General features: G+C 42.9%; 1 protein-coding gene across 2 annotated transcripts in view; it reads left to right on the top strand.

Annotated features, from left to right (window-relative positions):
• The window catches only part of rph3aa (rabphilin 3A homolog (mouse), a), a 74,716-nt gene that overhangs the window by 47,110 nt on the left and 13,294 nt on the right, over positions 1-14,312 (top strand). For both annotated transcript variants that reach the window (XM_015975688.3, XM_015975682.3), the window contains exons 2-4: positions 3,191-3,329; positions 3,431-3,560; positions 8,634-8,717. In XM_015975688.3, coding sequence (XP_015831174.3) covers positions 3,214-3,329; positions 3,431-3,560; positions 8,634-8,717 — 330 coding nt within the window. In that variant the 5' untranslated portion in view covers positions 3,191-3,213. The remainder of the gene's footprint in view (positions 1-3,190; positions 3,330-3,430; positions 3,561-8,633; positions 8,718-14,312) is intronic.

Genomic DNA, 14,312 nt, shown 5'->3' with positions numbered 1-14,312 from the left:
CCTACGCATCTTTGGGGTGCAGATCTGTGGCCCCTCACACTCTCTGTTGGACGCTCTTATAGAGAAACCTTTCATATACAAGCGTGTGTACACACACAGGTGCTCACATGGTGCTCTCATAAGTATGGACTTGGACACATTCAACACATGTCTTAAGGCTGTGGTTGGCACTTAAAGGGGCATTATGGAAGTTTGACAGCCAAAACATATATAGAAATAATAAATTTCTTCTTCATACATTCTCCTGCAATGCCCTGATCCTGTAGAATGAGCCCTGGCATTTTTACTGTGATTGCCTGTTTTTCTCTAAAATCACAGAAAAAGAGAGCTGCTCGGGTCGAGCAGGCTGCTTCATGCGCGTTCACGCTCAGGCATAGCCCGTAGCATTTGCTATCCGTAGATTTAGCAGCAGAGAGAGAGGTAGTGCCAACTCAGCCACTTTGTCGCTGTTCCTAACGCCTATGACAAACCTAGCTACATTTCTGAGGACCCTTAGCTACTTTCTGTAGAACTTTCTTCTAGATATTTCCTGCAAATTAGCAACAAAATAGCCATTTTCGCTTCTAACCGTTCTTTGGTTTGACGTTTCAGGTGTTATCAGCTATATAAAAGTTACAGATACTGTGAATGTTACTAGAGTGATGCTCTCCTTGTAAGATGTCTGACTCCCATGCGGAAGACCTGGGTTCGATTCTGGGTGTGAACATAGTTCATTTAGAGTTTCTTTTTACATTAATGGTATATTTTTTTACAGTAAGATGCCCAAATTTTTATTTGAGACTCGCCTAACGACATTGAATTCACAGATAAAAAATGTGTTGGTTCAACTTTCATTTTGGAACTATTTTCAAGCAAGGGAAGGGAATAGAATAGAATAGAATACTTTATTTGTCAATTCTTCGAATGTGCTTGCCATACAAGGAATTGAAATTACGTTTCACACTTTCCCATGCGCAGACATTTACATAAAGTGCAGATGCACAACAATCTGTGACACTACTTAAACTGGTTGATAAATCCAGTCAGAATATTCCTTCGCTGATCCTCCGGGTCTTGCTTTAAGAGCTTCCTTAAAGGTGTGGGACACTCGTTTGATCAATGCATCTGCAGTAGTCTCCAGTACGAATAAATGCCTTGTAAGTTGTACTCAGGGGAAAAAGGCTAAGATACGCTTGTTTTAGGAACTAACAAATTGCCACTTCAGAGGAGAGCTGAACATGGCAGGATTTGGAGTCTGATTTCCTGATATTTGGATATGTAACCTCTGACTGGATAACAGCAACACGACTCTACCACTGACCCAGTTTACTTTGCAACGTTGATGTTTTATCTCTATAAATAACACAAGCTGGGAGTTGCTGTGGTGGTGTTGTTAACGCTAATGGCTAGCTTTTACTAGCCGAGATATTCTTTGCTGTTTCCTGGACGCTAAACCAACAACAGCCATCCCTGTTGTTAGTAAAGATGGGTGAGTCCATGAATGTTAAGTGACAGGGTGACATAGATTTGTCACAGATTTCAAATCTTAGTTTCACTTAGTTTCAATCTAATTTCTAACAGAAGCTAATGCAGGAGAAACCACAATGTAACCATAGAAACACTACTTGGTGTATATGTTGTGGGTGGGTTGGTGTTGGTGTGTGTGTGTGTGTGTGTTTGTGTGTGTGTGTGTGTGTGTGTGTGTGTGTGTATGTGTGTGTGTGTGTGTGTGTGTGTGTGTGTGTGTGTGTGTGTGTGTGTGTGTGTGTGTGTGTGTGTGTGTTAAAAGGGAGTTTTCCTCTCCACTGTCACTGCATGCTTGCTTAGTATGAGGATTGCTGTAAAGACACTGACACTAGTCAGTGACTCAATGCAACCTGCTGGGTTCATTAAATAGGAAATGTTTTACTGATTGCCTTAATGAACTGACCTGTATTGGAATGTTTACTGTATAGTATCTTGAGACGACTCTTGTTGTGATTTAGTGCTATTTAAATAAACTTGAATGGAATTTAATTGATGTAGGAGACTATTTTCATGTTCAGGCTGCATGAACAACTAAGAGTGACTGATTATGATCAGAAATAATAATTAAAATTAAAATTTTCTGTGTTCATACTTTTAGCTTACATTTTTAATTAGTGGAAAAAACATGAATTGCCATTCATTTTACAAAAATGATTCTTACCAATGATGAATGGGTTTGGAATAGTCTATTTGATGTACAACACAACCTTTACTTTCGTTTAACGAGGAATAGACTACATAGATGTGTTTTAGTGCTTTCATGTTTTCTGCTGGAAGAAAAACCATCTGAGGGAAAAGTTTGCTTCCTCTTTTATCCATTTGCGCCTCTGTTCTGTGTTTGCTAGGAACAAGTGGAAGTAAAGATGCTGGTGCTTTTGTTTAGAACACAAACACTGATCATGCTTAGTAAAGTGTAAACTCAAATGGGATGCAAATGCCTCATTCAGAGGTAACCAGGGCATGGTAATCCTAGTTATTTAAAATAACTGTTTGCTAACTGTTTGTTAAAGATATTTCGCTTCTTTTTATCACACAAAGAAAAGTGCAGTGTACCAAGCTTTTAAAGAGCAAGTCACCCCTTACAAGAAGCGTACTTCACTCCCACTTCATGTTTGAAAAATGCAACAAATGCTGTTGCCTAGCAGACCGAGAGGGTGGAGCCACTAACAAATACACACACTCACGACATTGTGACGTCATAATGTACCAGTTTACATCATAGCATACTTCTTAGCCAATAGCGGTGGCAGATTAAATTCAAATGTAGTGAAGAGTTTTTACCCGACAACGGCACAACACTGACAGTTTCAGGCAGAAAATTTAAATTTTAACTAAAATGCACTAAAGTGCAAAACTATTGACTACACATGTCTGCAGCACAATTAGACATGCATTTATATAGTTTATCAGAAAAAAATAGTTGATTCGGGGGTGACTTGCTCTTTAAATTTTTTGTCACAACCTATAAAATGAAGGGTAAATAAGACTGTGAGTTATTGTCGGACACTTTTTGCAGCAGTTCAGTATCACACGAGCTCCAGCGTGCTTCCAGCTGTGCTCCTGTTCTCAGACTTTAGTGTCTCACTCTGTTCAGCAAAGCATCTTTTGTACCTTTCGGCCATTTTGTTTGCAATAGAATGACTTACCATCTCATTTAAACTGTGTGTGTGTCTGTGTGCTTTAGATTCAGCAGGGCTTTGGTGGACGATGAACACATCTGGCGGCGCTCTGGGAGGGGAGCTCACCGATGAGGAGAAGGAGATCATCAACAACGTTCTGGCCCGTGCTGCCATGATGGAGGCCACGGAGCAGGAAAGGATTGGGTAAAACGGAGAAATTTTTTTTCCTCACAAACTGAGTGAGTCAAGCGATCTTTGGCATGAACAAGTTTGTGTAAGTGTCTGTACTTCAAACGTGTCCTCAGGCGTCTCTCCAGTCGTCTGGATAATATCAAGAAGACCGCGTGTGGGGATGGACAGTCTCACTGTCTGCTGTGTGCGGCGTCCTTTGGACCACAGGGGGTCACAGCTGTCCTCTGTGTTCAGTGCAAACATGTAAGTCATTAATTGAGCTTAAATTGAAAGTCGGGTCTTTTAAAGTGGCTTTCTGTATCAGAAAAGTACGTTACAAGTTAGTGGCTCACTTTTGGAGAAACAGATCAGATCTGATTGTGCTGACACGCTAAAGGCTAGTCACAGTGACTTAAGTAACTGAAACATTAGTGTTTTTCCTGTGTCATGACTGGAGAGTGTGTGGTTTATGAATGCTACAAACCTCCATCCTGCTTTAATTTTTGCCTCACTTAATTATTATCTTCGTCTTCGTCTTCGTCTTCCTCCGCTTATCCGGGTCCGGGTCGCGGGGGCAGCATCCCAATTAGGGAGCTCCAGGCCGTCCTCTCCCCGGCCTTGTCCACCAGCTCCTCCGGCAGGACCCCAAGGCGTTCCCGGACCAGATTGGAGATGTAACCTCTCCAACGTGTCCTGGGTCGACCCGGGGGCCTTCTGCCGGCAGGACATGCCCGAAACACCTCCCCGGGGAGGCGTCCAGGAGGCATCCTGACCAGATGCCCAAACCACCTCAACTGGCTCCTTTCGATCCGGAGGAGCAGCGGTTCTACTCCGAGTCCCTCCCGAATGTCCGAGCTCCTCACCCTATCTCTAAGGCTGAGCCCGGCCACCCTACGGAGGAAACTCATTTCGGCCGCTTGTATCCGCGATCTCGTTCTTTCGGTCATTACCCAAAGCTCATGACCATAGGTGAGGATTGGGACGTAGATCGACCGGTAAATCGAGAGCCTGGCTTTCTGGCTCAGCTCCCTCTTCCCCACGACAGATCGGCTCAGCGTCCGCATCACTGCAGACGCCGAACCAGTCCGCCTGTCGATCTCCCGATCCCTCCTACCCTCACTCGTGAACAAGACCCCGAGATACTTAAACTCCTCCACTTGAGGTAGGACCTCTCCCCCGACCCGGAGGTGGCAAGCCACCCTTTTCCGGTCGAGAACCATGGTCTCAGATTTGGAGGTGCTGATCCTCATCCCAGCCGCTTCACATTCGGCCGCGAACCTACCCAGCAAGAGCTGAAGGTCAGAGCTGGATGAAGCTAGGAGGACCACATCATCCGCAAAAAGCAGAGACGAGATTCTCCTGCCACCAAACTCGACACACTCCACACCACGGCTGCGTCTAGAAATTCTGTCCATAAAAGTGATGAACAGAACCGGTGACAAAGGGCAGCCCTGGCGGAGTCCAACCCTAACTGGGAACAGGTCCGACTTACTACCGGCTATGCGGACCAAACTCACGCTCCTCTGGTAAAGGGACTGAATGGCCCTTAACAGAAAGCCACCCACCCCATACTCCTGGAGCGTCCCCCACAGGGTGCCCCTGGGGACACGGTCATAAGCCTTCTCCAAATCCACAAAGCACATGTGGATTGGTTGGGCAAACTCCCATGCCCCCTCCATCACCCTTGCAAGGGTATAGAGCTGGTCCACAGTTCCACGGCCAGGACGAAAACCACATTGCTCCTCCTCTATCTGAGATTCAACTATCGATCGGACCCTCCTCTCCAGTACCTTGGCGTAGACCTTTCCAGGGAGGCTGAGGAGTGTGATCCCCCTATAGTTGGAACACACCCTCAGGTCACCCTTCTTAAAGATGGGGACCACCACCCCGGTCTGCCACTCCCTAGGAACTGCCCCCGATGACCACGCAATGTTGTAGAGACGTGTCAACCATGACAGCCCTACAACATCCATAGCCTTGAGATACCCAGGACGAACCTCATCCGCCCCCGGGGCTCCGCCGCTGTGTAGTTGTTTGACTACCTCAGCAACTTCTGCCCCCGAGATCGGACAGTCCATCCCCAGGCCTCCCAGCTCTGGTTCCTCCTCGGAATGCGCATTGGTGGGATTGAGGAGCTCCTCAAAGTATTCCTTCCACCGTCCGACTATAGCCTCAGCTGTCATTGCCCACGTGAGCATTGAAGTCCCCCAGCAGGACAATGGAGTCCCCTGATGGAGCACTATCTAGCACTCGTCCCAGGGACTCCAAAAAGGGTGGGTACTCTGAACTGATATTTGGCCCATAAGCACAAACAACAGTCAGGACCCGTTCCCCGACCCGAAGGCGCAAGGAAGCTACCCTCTTGTCCCCCGGGGTAAACCCCAACACACAGGCAGAGAGTCTCGGGGCTAACAAAAAGCCAACCCCAGCCCTCCGCCTCTCACCCGGAGCAACTCCAGCAAAGTAGAGTGTCCAACCCCTCTCCAGGTCTCGGGTTCCAGAGCCAATGCAATGTGTCGAGGTGAGTCCGACTATATCTAGCCGGTACCGCTCAACCTCTGCCACAAGCTCCGGCTCCTTCCCCGCCAGCGAGGTGACGTTCCATGTCCCAAAAACTAGTTTTCTTGTCCGGGGATTGGACCGCCAAGGCTCCCGCCTTGGTCTGCCACTCCTTGAACCGTCACCTTATCGTGGTGGAGGAGTTTGAGTGCCTAATGATCCTAGGAGCTATGTTGTCTGGGGCACTTAGTGCCCCTGGTAGGGTCTCCCATGACAAATTGGTCTTAGGTGAAGGGTGAGACAAAGAACGGTTCGAAGGATCTTTCATGGCGGTTAAAACGAAGAGTCGGAGTACCCGGCCCGGAGGGTTACCGGGGTCCCACCCTGGAGCCAGGCCTGGGGTTGGGGCCCGTGAGCGAGCGCCTGGTGGCCGGGCTTTCACCCATGGGGCCCGGCCGGGCCCAGCCCGAACCGGATACATGGGCTCGTCCAACTGTGGACCCACCACCCGCAGGAGGAACATGAAGGGTCCGGTGCAATGCGAATCGGGTGGCTTAATTATTATCATTAACCAAATTATTGGTAATCAAAAAGGTCACACTCAGAACCAAAGGCACTACACCCAGCGTGACATAGGATTATATCCATGAAACCTTGCAGAACACAGTGACTTTTAAAAACATTAATTAAATAAGAATGGCAGGGATCTACTTTGTTCTGAGCCCCACTGTCATGTTCTGTGTCCCTGTGGTCCCAAGCCCCCTCCAGGTTTCCCTTGTGTTCCCCCAGACACTCACTACTTATTTAGTTTACCCATTTTTCAGTATTAAGACCCCCTGTATTATATCTCCTCTTCCTTTGGATCTGGTCTCTTTAAGCTCCTATATCTAACCCCGAGTGTTTCTAGTTTCAGGTTTATCAGTTCACCTTTCTTTAGTTTTCTGTATGGTTCGAGGTTGCTTCTCCCTTTAGTTCATTTTGATTCCTTCCCCATTTAGGTCTAGTTTCCTCCCCTGCCCTGTTCTCTCCTCCTCTCAGTTTATTAGTCTCACCTGTGCACAATTCCCTAATCACCCAGTCCACGTGTGTATATAACCCTGTCTTGTCGGTCCATTGTCTTTGTCAGTGTTCTGTCCTCCTCTAGATACTCCAGGTTCTTGCTCATAAATGAGCTTTTGTTTTTGTAATTCAGTTTTTCTAGATTTTAGGCTTGGCTTCCTGCCCTTTGGACATTTACTCATCATCCTAATAAAAGGACTTTTCATTTATTCAGCCGCTCCTGCCTGAGTTGTCTGGGTTTCTGCGTTTTGGGTCCTAACCTCCTGCTCTCAACGTGACACACTATCACTAGAAAGAGACGTTGAAACTCTGGGATTTGAAAAGCCTGGCAGATCTAAGAACGAAAAAAAAAAATTCTGAGGCACTTCACAAAAAATGTTTAAGTATATAAAAGGTTTTTAAAAATGTATTAGAAATATGTTTAAAATGAGAGAAAAAAATAAAAATTGTGATTAAAAAATAATCTTGTAAGGAAAGGGAGAGAGAAAATTAATAGGAAAAAGGGAAATCAGTGGATCGCAGGGAAAGGCGAGATAAGTAAGCGAGTAAGGAAAGGGTGGTGACAAAGGTCACGCAAATGTCAACTTGAACAGGTGAGTTTTCAGCTGCTTTTGTGTCAAGCGGTTGCATGGACTCGCCCATCTTGGCTCGTGACGGGGAAGGCTGTTGTTATTTTTGTGTCCAGTAATAAACAGATCATCGCTGCTAGCAGAAGCTAACCATTAGCATTAACAACTCAACCACATGGCAGAAGCTCCTCCAGGCTTGTGTTATTTGTGGAGGCAATGCATCCATACCACAGAGCAAAAGGAGTCAGTGCTAGAGTTGTGTTGCTGTTATCCAATCCAAGGTGAGATGTCCAAATATCAGGAAATAAGACTCCAAATCCTGCTGCCACTGCAGCTGACTTGTCCCGTCCGTGGTGAGCCAGGTGCATCTGAGCTTTTTTGCCCTGAGTACGACTTCCAAGGCATTCATTCCTACCAAAGAGCACTGCAAATGTACTGTTTAAACAAGTGTTCAACTCCTTTTAAAAGATCTGAACCTCTTCCACTGAAGAAAACATTAAGAGTGTTATACTTTTGTGCAATGCTCTTCATTTCTTGTTGTTTTATGAGATCCCTGATCATCTTTACACATGAGTTGGGGTTTTCCCTCATCTTACCTCTAGATTTTCTTAGCTTATATTGTTTTGTCTCTAGATATTTTTCTGCTGAACCAGCCCTCTTCCTTTGCTTCCTGTTTTTATTTGGAACTCTTAACACGCTTGTCTGTTATTTGTGTGTCATCACCTGTCTTCCCACAGAACCCAACAACATACCTCTTTAGCCTCAACAGTGTACATCTGACTCAACATTCACAACTTTTGCTTTCAATTTCCTACATAATTCTTTTCTGGCAAATTCTTGGTTTCCATGAATGTTTTACAGCATTTTCTTTAGTTCTGTGCAGATCCAAAGAGGTTATTTCTGGTTATGAGCAGCCAGTGAGCCATGAGCTAACCCGCTCTGATACACACTGTGTGTTTCCAGGTCTTTTGCGTGACATTTTGTTTCTTGGTGCTTTCAGAACCAAAGTACGGGTTAAAACCATATGAACTGTGAAAATATATGTGCTGTGTGCACCTGGCATCATGGACTAAATCTGCATTCTCTCTCTCTCTCTCTCTCTCTCTCTCTCTCTCTCTCTCTCTCTCTCTCTCTCTCTCTCTCTCTCTCTCTCTCTCTCTCTCTCTCTCTGTGTGTGTGTGTGTGTGTGTGTGTTTCTGTCTCCCTGCAGCACATGTGCAGTAAATGTGGGATCTGGAATAACAGCAGGACGTGCCCTATGTGGCTGTGTCGAATCTGCAACGAGCAGCAAGAGGTGAGTGGAAAGAAATAGGAAAGGCCTCTGCAGCTTTGGACCAATTTGTGGCATTATGCCATTAGTCTGCCACTTGGAGCTCAGCTTTTCTCTTGATATGAACCATTTTCTATCATTTACACTCATCTTTTTGCACAGAATTGCATTTCACTGCTCATCGGACTGGAAAATTAGCTTCTTTTGATAAGCCTCAACCATCCTAAATGATGTATAACAATGATTTACTTCAACAGTTATTGCATTCAAAAAACTTAAGGTATTAGAGTTAATATGTGATGATTAATATGATCTGCCCCCTTTCTGATCCTGTTGTGCAGTTTTTTTTTTTGATTAGGGGGTTGTGTTTAAGCACTCTTTAAATAAACATTTCCTCCCATCAGTCATCAAGTTCATTGTACCTATAGAGACACTTTTATCCGTTTTGTTAAGCAAACAACAAAAGTTTTTGATGTGCGTATGATGGGGTCTTGTTTCAGACATTAATCACCTTATTTTCTGCCTCTCTTAAGTAAAAGATGATCAAATGTCTGTCTGTGCTACGAATTTCATGCAAATGTGAAAGATACATTTCTTGTGCCCATAAAATTTTGTCATTCAGGAAAGTTGAGGGTGTACATATACATCTAATATTCAAAGGTCATTTTTGTACCTGACGCTTTGCTTCAGATAAAAAATGAACTGATGAGACCATATGGTAAAAAACGTTAGATCCCCTCTGGATTTTGGAGTATTTTTGTATAGAATTCAGTTTAGTTCAAGTGAGATTAAAAGGTCATTCTTACCGACAGCTGTCAGACCCTATAACACAGTTTAACATTGGTTATTTATGCACCACTCCTTTAACTGAGATATTAGCTGTTAAGTTGCTGTTACTCATTTTTCAGCGTGGTTGTAGAGTGTGTAATTCACCTGGATCATTCACACACACTCCACACCTGAGTACATATCTCTGTACATTTTTGTACATATCCCAGTGATTTTTAATCTGTTCATACACTAATATATATATATATTCTCTACAAGGCTATTTTGTGTCTTCTTCTATATTCATTTTGCTATAAGAGCTGTGTAACACTTACATTTCTCATTTGTGGGATGATATTCTATTCTATTCTATTCTATTCTATTCTATTCTATTCTATTCTATTCTTCATTACCAGTTAGGGAAGACTAGAAAATCCACAAGCTCTCAATAAATTAGTATCAGCTGATTTTTACTAGCAATCATTGTAATGAAGGTTGTGCTAATTAGACAGACGGCGTGACACAGTTGGTTAGTTGCATTGTCTCACAGCAAGAGCATCCTGAGTTTGACCAGGGCTGCAATACTTTGTGTGTGTGTGTGTGTGTGTGTGTGTGTGTGTGTGTGTGTGTGTGTGTGTGTGCGCGTGTGTGTGCTTGCGTGCGTGCGTGTTCCATTTTGGCTCCCATTTAAAGCTGCAAGTTGAAAGATTGTGATCTTTAGGCTGGTGTGACTGTCACTGTCAGAGTCGGTTTCAAATCACAACTGTTACCTAAAAGTGGGATTTTTATGTCCTAGGTGTCTCTTTAGCTCCCTCTGGACCACCATGTTCTTCACAGGAACATCATTGAATACTTTGGAATTATCTAAGCCTATCGGTTTCAGCTGCGCTGTCATTCAAATAAAGACAGCCCACAGTACGCGTCCTAGAGTAACTTTTTGTGCTGAAGCTTAAGTGGTACTTTTCACTTTGAAATGAACTTTCTTTTTATAAATAACTACATGTAATGTGGTGGAATGGATCTGAATAATGAACCTGAAGTGTCACCTCTTCTACTCAAATACACACAAAATTAAACATCCCCCTTAACACTTTGGTCCATTGATTTAAAAATTAACAAATACGTTGTTCTAACAAGATTTTAGGCCCAAATTTACCTAACTGTTTTGTGTCTTTTCTGGGAGCAATTTTCGGGTCTGCATCCATGCAACTCCTTAGTTAATGACCTCACAAAAGAAATACAGAAATAAATAAGTAAGAAACATATGTACATTTGACAGTGCTCCTAATCAAGCAGCATGTTCACGTGTTTGTGGCGATTACTCACATTTAAATGAGGAGTTTATGTATACATATAAAGTTCCTGTATCATGCAATTGTACACCTTCCAGAGCAACAGTAGGCACATTTGATAAAAAAAATTGTGATATATTTTTTATGACATATAAGTTATTTTTGTAAACCATTACTTCTAACTGGAAATAAGACAGTTGGATTTGAGAAAACCTTCACCTTCGCCAGTGTGAATTGCACAATACACAGCTGCAAAGCTGGAGACTTCAGATTCTAGCCAATGTGTCCCACTCACACCATTTTGAGAGCGTTTTTAATGAGCAAATAATGTAAAATGATCAAATGCTCTAAAAAGTGGACTTTGCATGATATTGGACATTTAAAGATATATTATAAATCGACTCATGTTTGTGTAAACCCCTGCCAAGGCTGAGAGCTTCTGATTCTCAAAGGCCTGCTCTGTCTGCAACGCACAGTTAGAGAGAAACATTTATTGTTTCTTGAGAGTTGGAAGTGTTTGTGTCCCAGGAGAAAGGACAAAGAAAAATAACAATTTTCTGCATTGCTGCCTTCAAAAAAGAGGTCAGGCATATCAGGAACATATCTGAATCCTTGTACTGATGAGTCTCATCTATACAAGGCTGCCAACTCACACAATGAGACACACGCATTTAACTGTCTTCACACTCTCAAACGCCACACCTCCTATTTCTCACGCTAAAAAAAGTGAATCTATCTGAGCTACATGCATTGCATTATGCTACTGTAAACACTACCCTAGCTGCAGCGCTCAAAACTCAGTTTCATATCGACTTTTTATTAGTGATAAGAGGGAGTTGATGGCCTCCAGCAGCAACAAGCTATAGTTACTTTCCAATGGTTACTTGGTATAAACCTTTCATTTTTTTATTGAAATAAAACCCTACAGCATTTGTGGTGTTAGCATCAGGTGAACTCACTCTTTTTCTCATAGTGTTTAGCTACAAACACAATGGAAATGTTACAATGGTAAACACAATGGTCTCCCCATCTACCTTTCTCTTCTAAATGGTTTAACAGGACCAAAGTGTAAGTCCAGTTTAAAGTACTTGCAGCTAAAGCAGGAGTTATCAAGCGGCTAGCTCTTATGCCCTCTAGTGGTCACAGGGCAAAACTATGAGACTAGACTTAGAGGGATTTTTATAAATAAAATTATGAAAATGTAATGTCAAAAAATATATATATATTTAGTTTCAAAACCTAACCAGCATGTGTTTATATTTTGTTAGAAAATGGCACCAGCTGAAGTTTGTATTTTATAATCAAACAAAGCACTACAAACATACCAGATGCTCTCTGGCAGCCACAGGGCAAAGCAAACTACAAACTACTTCAACTCAATACATCTATTTTCATTATCTGATTTAATTTAATCAGACAACTTAAATTTTTAAGTTGTATGCAATATCCTATAAGGTGTAAAGGGCAAAACAGAAAATTAGTCAAATGTACTAACTAGATTTTAACATAACAAATTAATGCAGAAGAAACACATTTCCAAATCAGTTTTATTCACAGTAAAACATTCTTACCAATGGTTCTCTTTCTGGAGGTGAGATGGGTCCAATGGGACAGAAGGAGCAGCTCACTTTCTGTTGTTCAAATAAAAAACCATGGACCCAAAGTGTGTTTGTTCTAGTCCTGGGCAAAAAAAAAAAAGGATTTTTTGTTGCGGGTGATGAAAAAAAAATGTAATCGAGTTTTTATGTAATGGCGTCTTTTTGGCTCCCTGGAGCTTCCATAGTGTTAGTTTCACATACCAGTATGGCAAGCAACAATATAGCACACACAAAGGTCCAATCCCAAAACTCGCATTGCGCCCTGCGGTCTTCAGCAAAGTGCACTTGGAGAAAGTAAGCAGTAGGGTTCGAGTGAGTTATACACAAGTGTGCAAATTATTGCCGAATTCAGACAGGGAGCATTGCGTCATCGATCGCAATGCATGCCGGGATGCTGGTCGCTGTGATACATTTTTCTAAAACCTTTATGAACAACTTTCAAACAAACAACAAAGCAATTATTTGAAATTAATTTTACTTCACTGCTGCTTTGTCTGAAACATTCAGAGCACTAACTAATCATCCTAAAATTAACTAATTTCTTTAGAAAATACATATTTTCAGAAAAGGAACTTGAGCCTTTTCTCCTGAAGCAATAACTTGTGGGTAATACCCTTGCCCGAGGTCTGCATCGCTGCGGACTTGGGTGAAGTGCACATTAAGGGTGCAATGGGGGTGTGGTCAACTTCCGCACTTGAGAATCGGGACATCCTACGCACTTGCACCTCTGGCTGGGAATGCATAATTGAAGGGCGCGAGGGTGCAAGTGCGAGATATGAGATTGGGCTGAAATTGCAACAGCAAGCAACAATATGGCCACCGGTGAGAGTGGGGAGTTTGTTTCTAAGGAAGGAATGAAATTATTTGTTGTTTGGAACTGGTATGGGTTTGCTGTGACAGACGTGGAGCAAAAGACCTCACGCTGCAATATTTGCCTAAAGCCCATCGCAATCAAAGGTTTCAGCACCACATGAAGTGTTAGCTTTGCACATAGCCAAAGACATGATTTTGATAAAATAAAAGCAAAATTAGCTTTACGTTGTCCTCCATTTGTACATATTGTTTTTTTTAATAATTGGAGTGGGGATCGGAAAAAAAATCGTAAATCGAATAAAAACGTTAAATCTGAGATTTTTTTTTTCGGGCCATACAGGTGCTGGCCAGTAAATTAGAATATCATCAAAAGGTTGAAAATATTTCAGTAATTCCATTCAAAACGTGAAACTTGTACATTATATTCATGCAATGCACACAGACCAATGTATTTCCAATGTTCATTACATTTAAATTTGATATTCATAAGTGACAACTAATGAAAACTCCAAATTTGGTATCTCAAAAAATTAGAATATTCTGAAAAGGCTGAATATAGAAGACACCTGCTGCCACTCTAATCAGCTGATTTACTCAAAACACCTGCAAAGGCCTTTAAAAGGTCCCTCAGTCTTGTTTTGAAGGCACCACAATCATGGGGAAGACTTCTGACTTAACAGCTGTCCAAAAGACAATCATTGACACCTTGCACAAGGAGGGCAAGACACAAAAGGTGATTGCTAAAGAAGCTGGCTGTTCGCAGAGCTCTGTGTCCAAGCACATTAACAGACAGGCGAAGGGACGGAAAAAATGTGGTAGAAAAAAGTGTACAAGCTCTAGGGATAACCGCACCCTGCAGAGAATTGTGACGACAAACCCATTCAAAAATGTGGGGGAGATCCACAAAGAGTGGACTGCAGCTGGAGTCAGCGCTTCAAGAACCACCACGAGGAGACTCATGAAAGACATGGGATTCAGGTGTCGCATTCCGTGTGTCAAGCCACTCTTGAACATGAAACAGCGCAAGAAGCGTCTCGCCTGGGCCAAGGACAAAAAGGACTGGACTGATGCTGAGTGGTCCAAAGTTATGTTTTCTGATGAAAGCAAGTTCTGCATTTCCTTTGGAAATCAAGGACCCAGAGTCTGGA

This window comes from Nothobranchius furzeri, chromosome 6 (assembly GCF_043380555.1).
Source record: "Nothobranchius furzeri strain GRZ-AD chromosome 6, NfurGRZ-RIMD1, whole genome shotgun sequence".
Taxonomy (NCBI): domain Eukaryota; kingdom Metazoa; phylum Chordata; class Actinopteri; order Cyprinodontiformes; family Nothobranchiidae; genus Nothobranchius; species Nothobranchius furzeri.
Note: the sequence above shows the minus strand (reverse complement) of the source record. Positions and strands in the feature narration are given on the sequence as shown.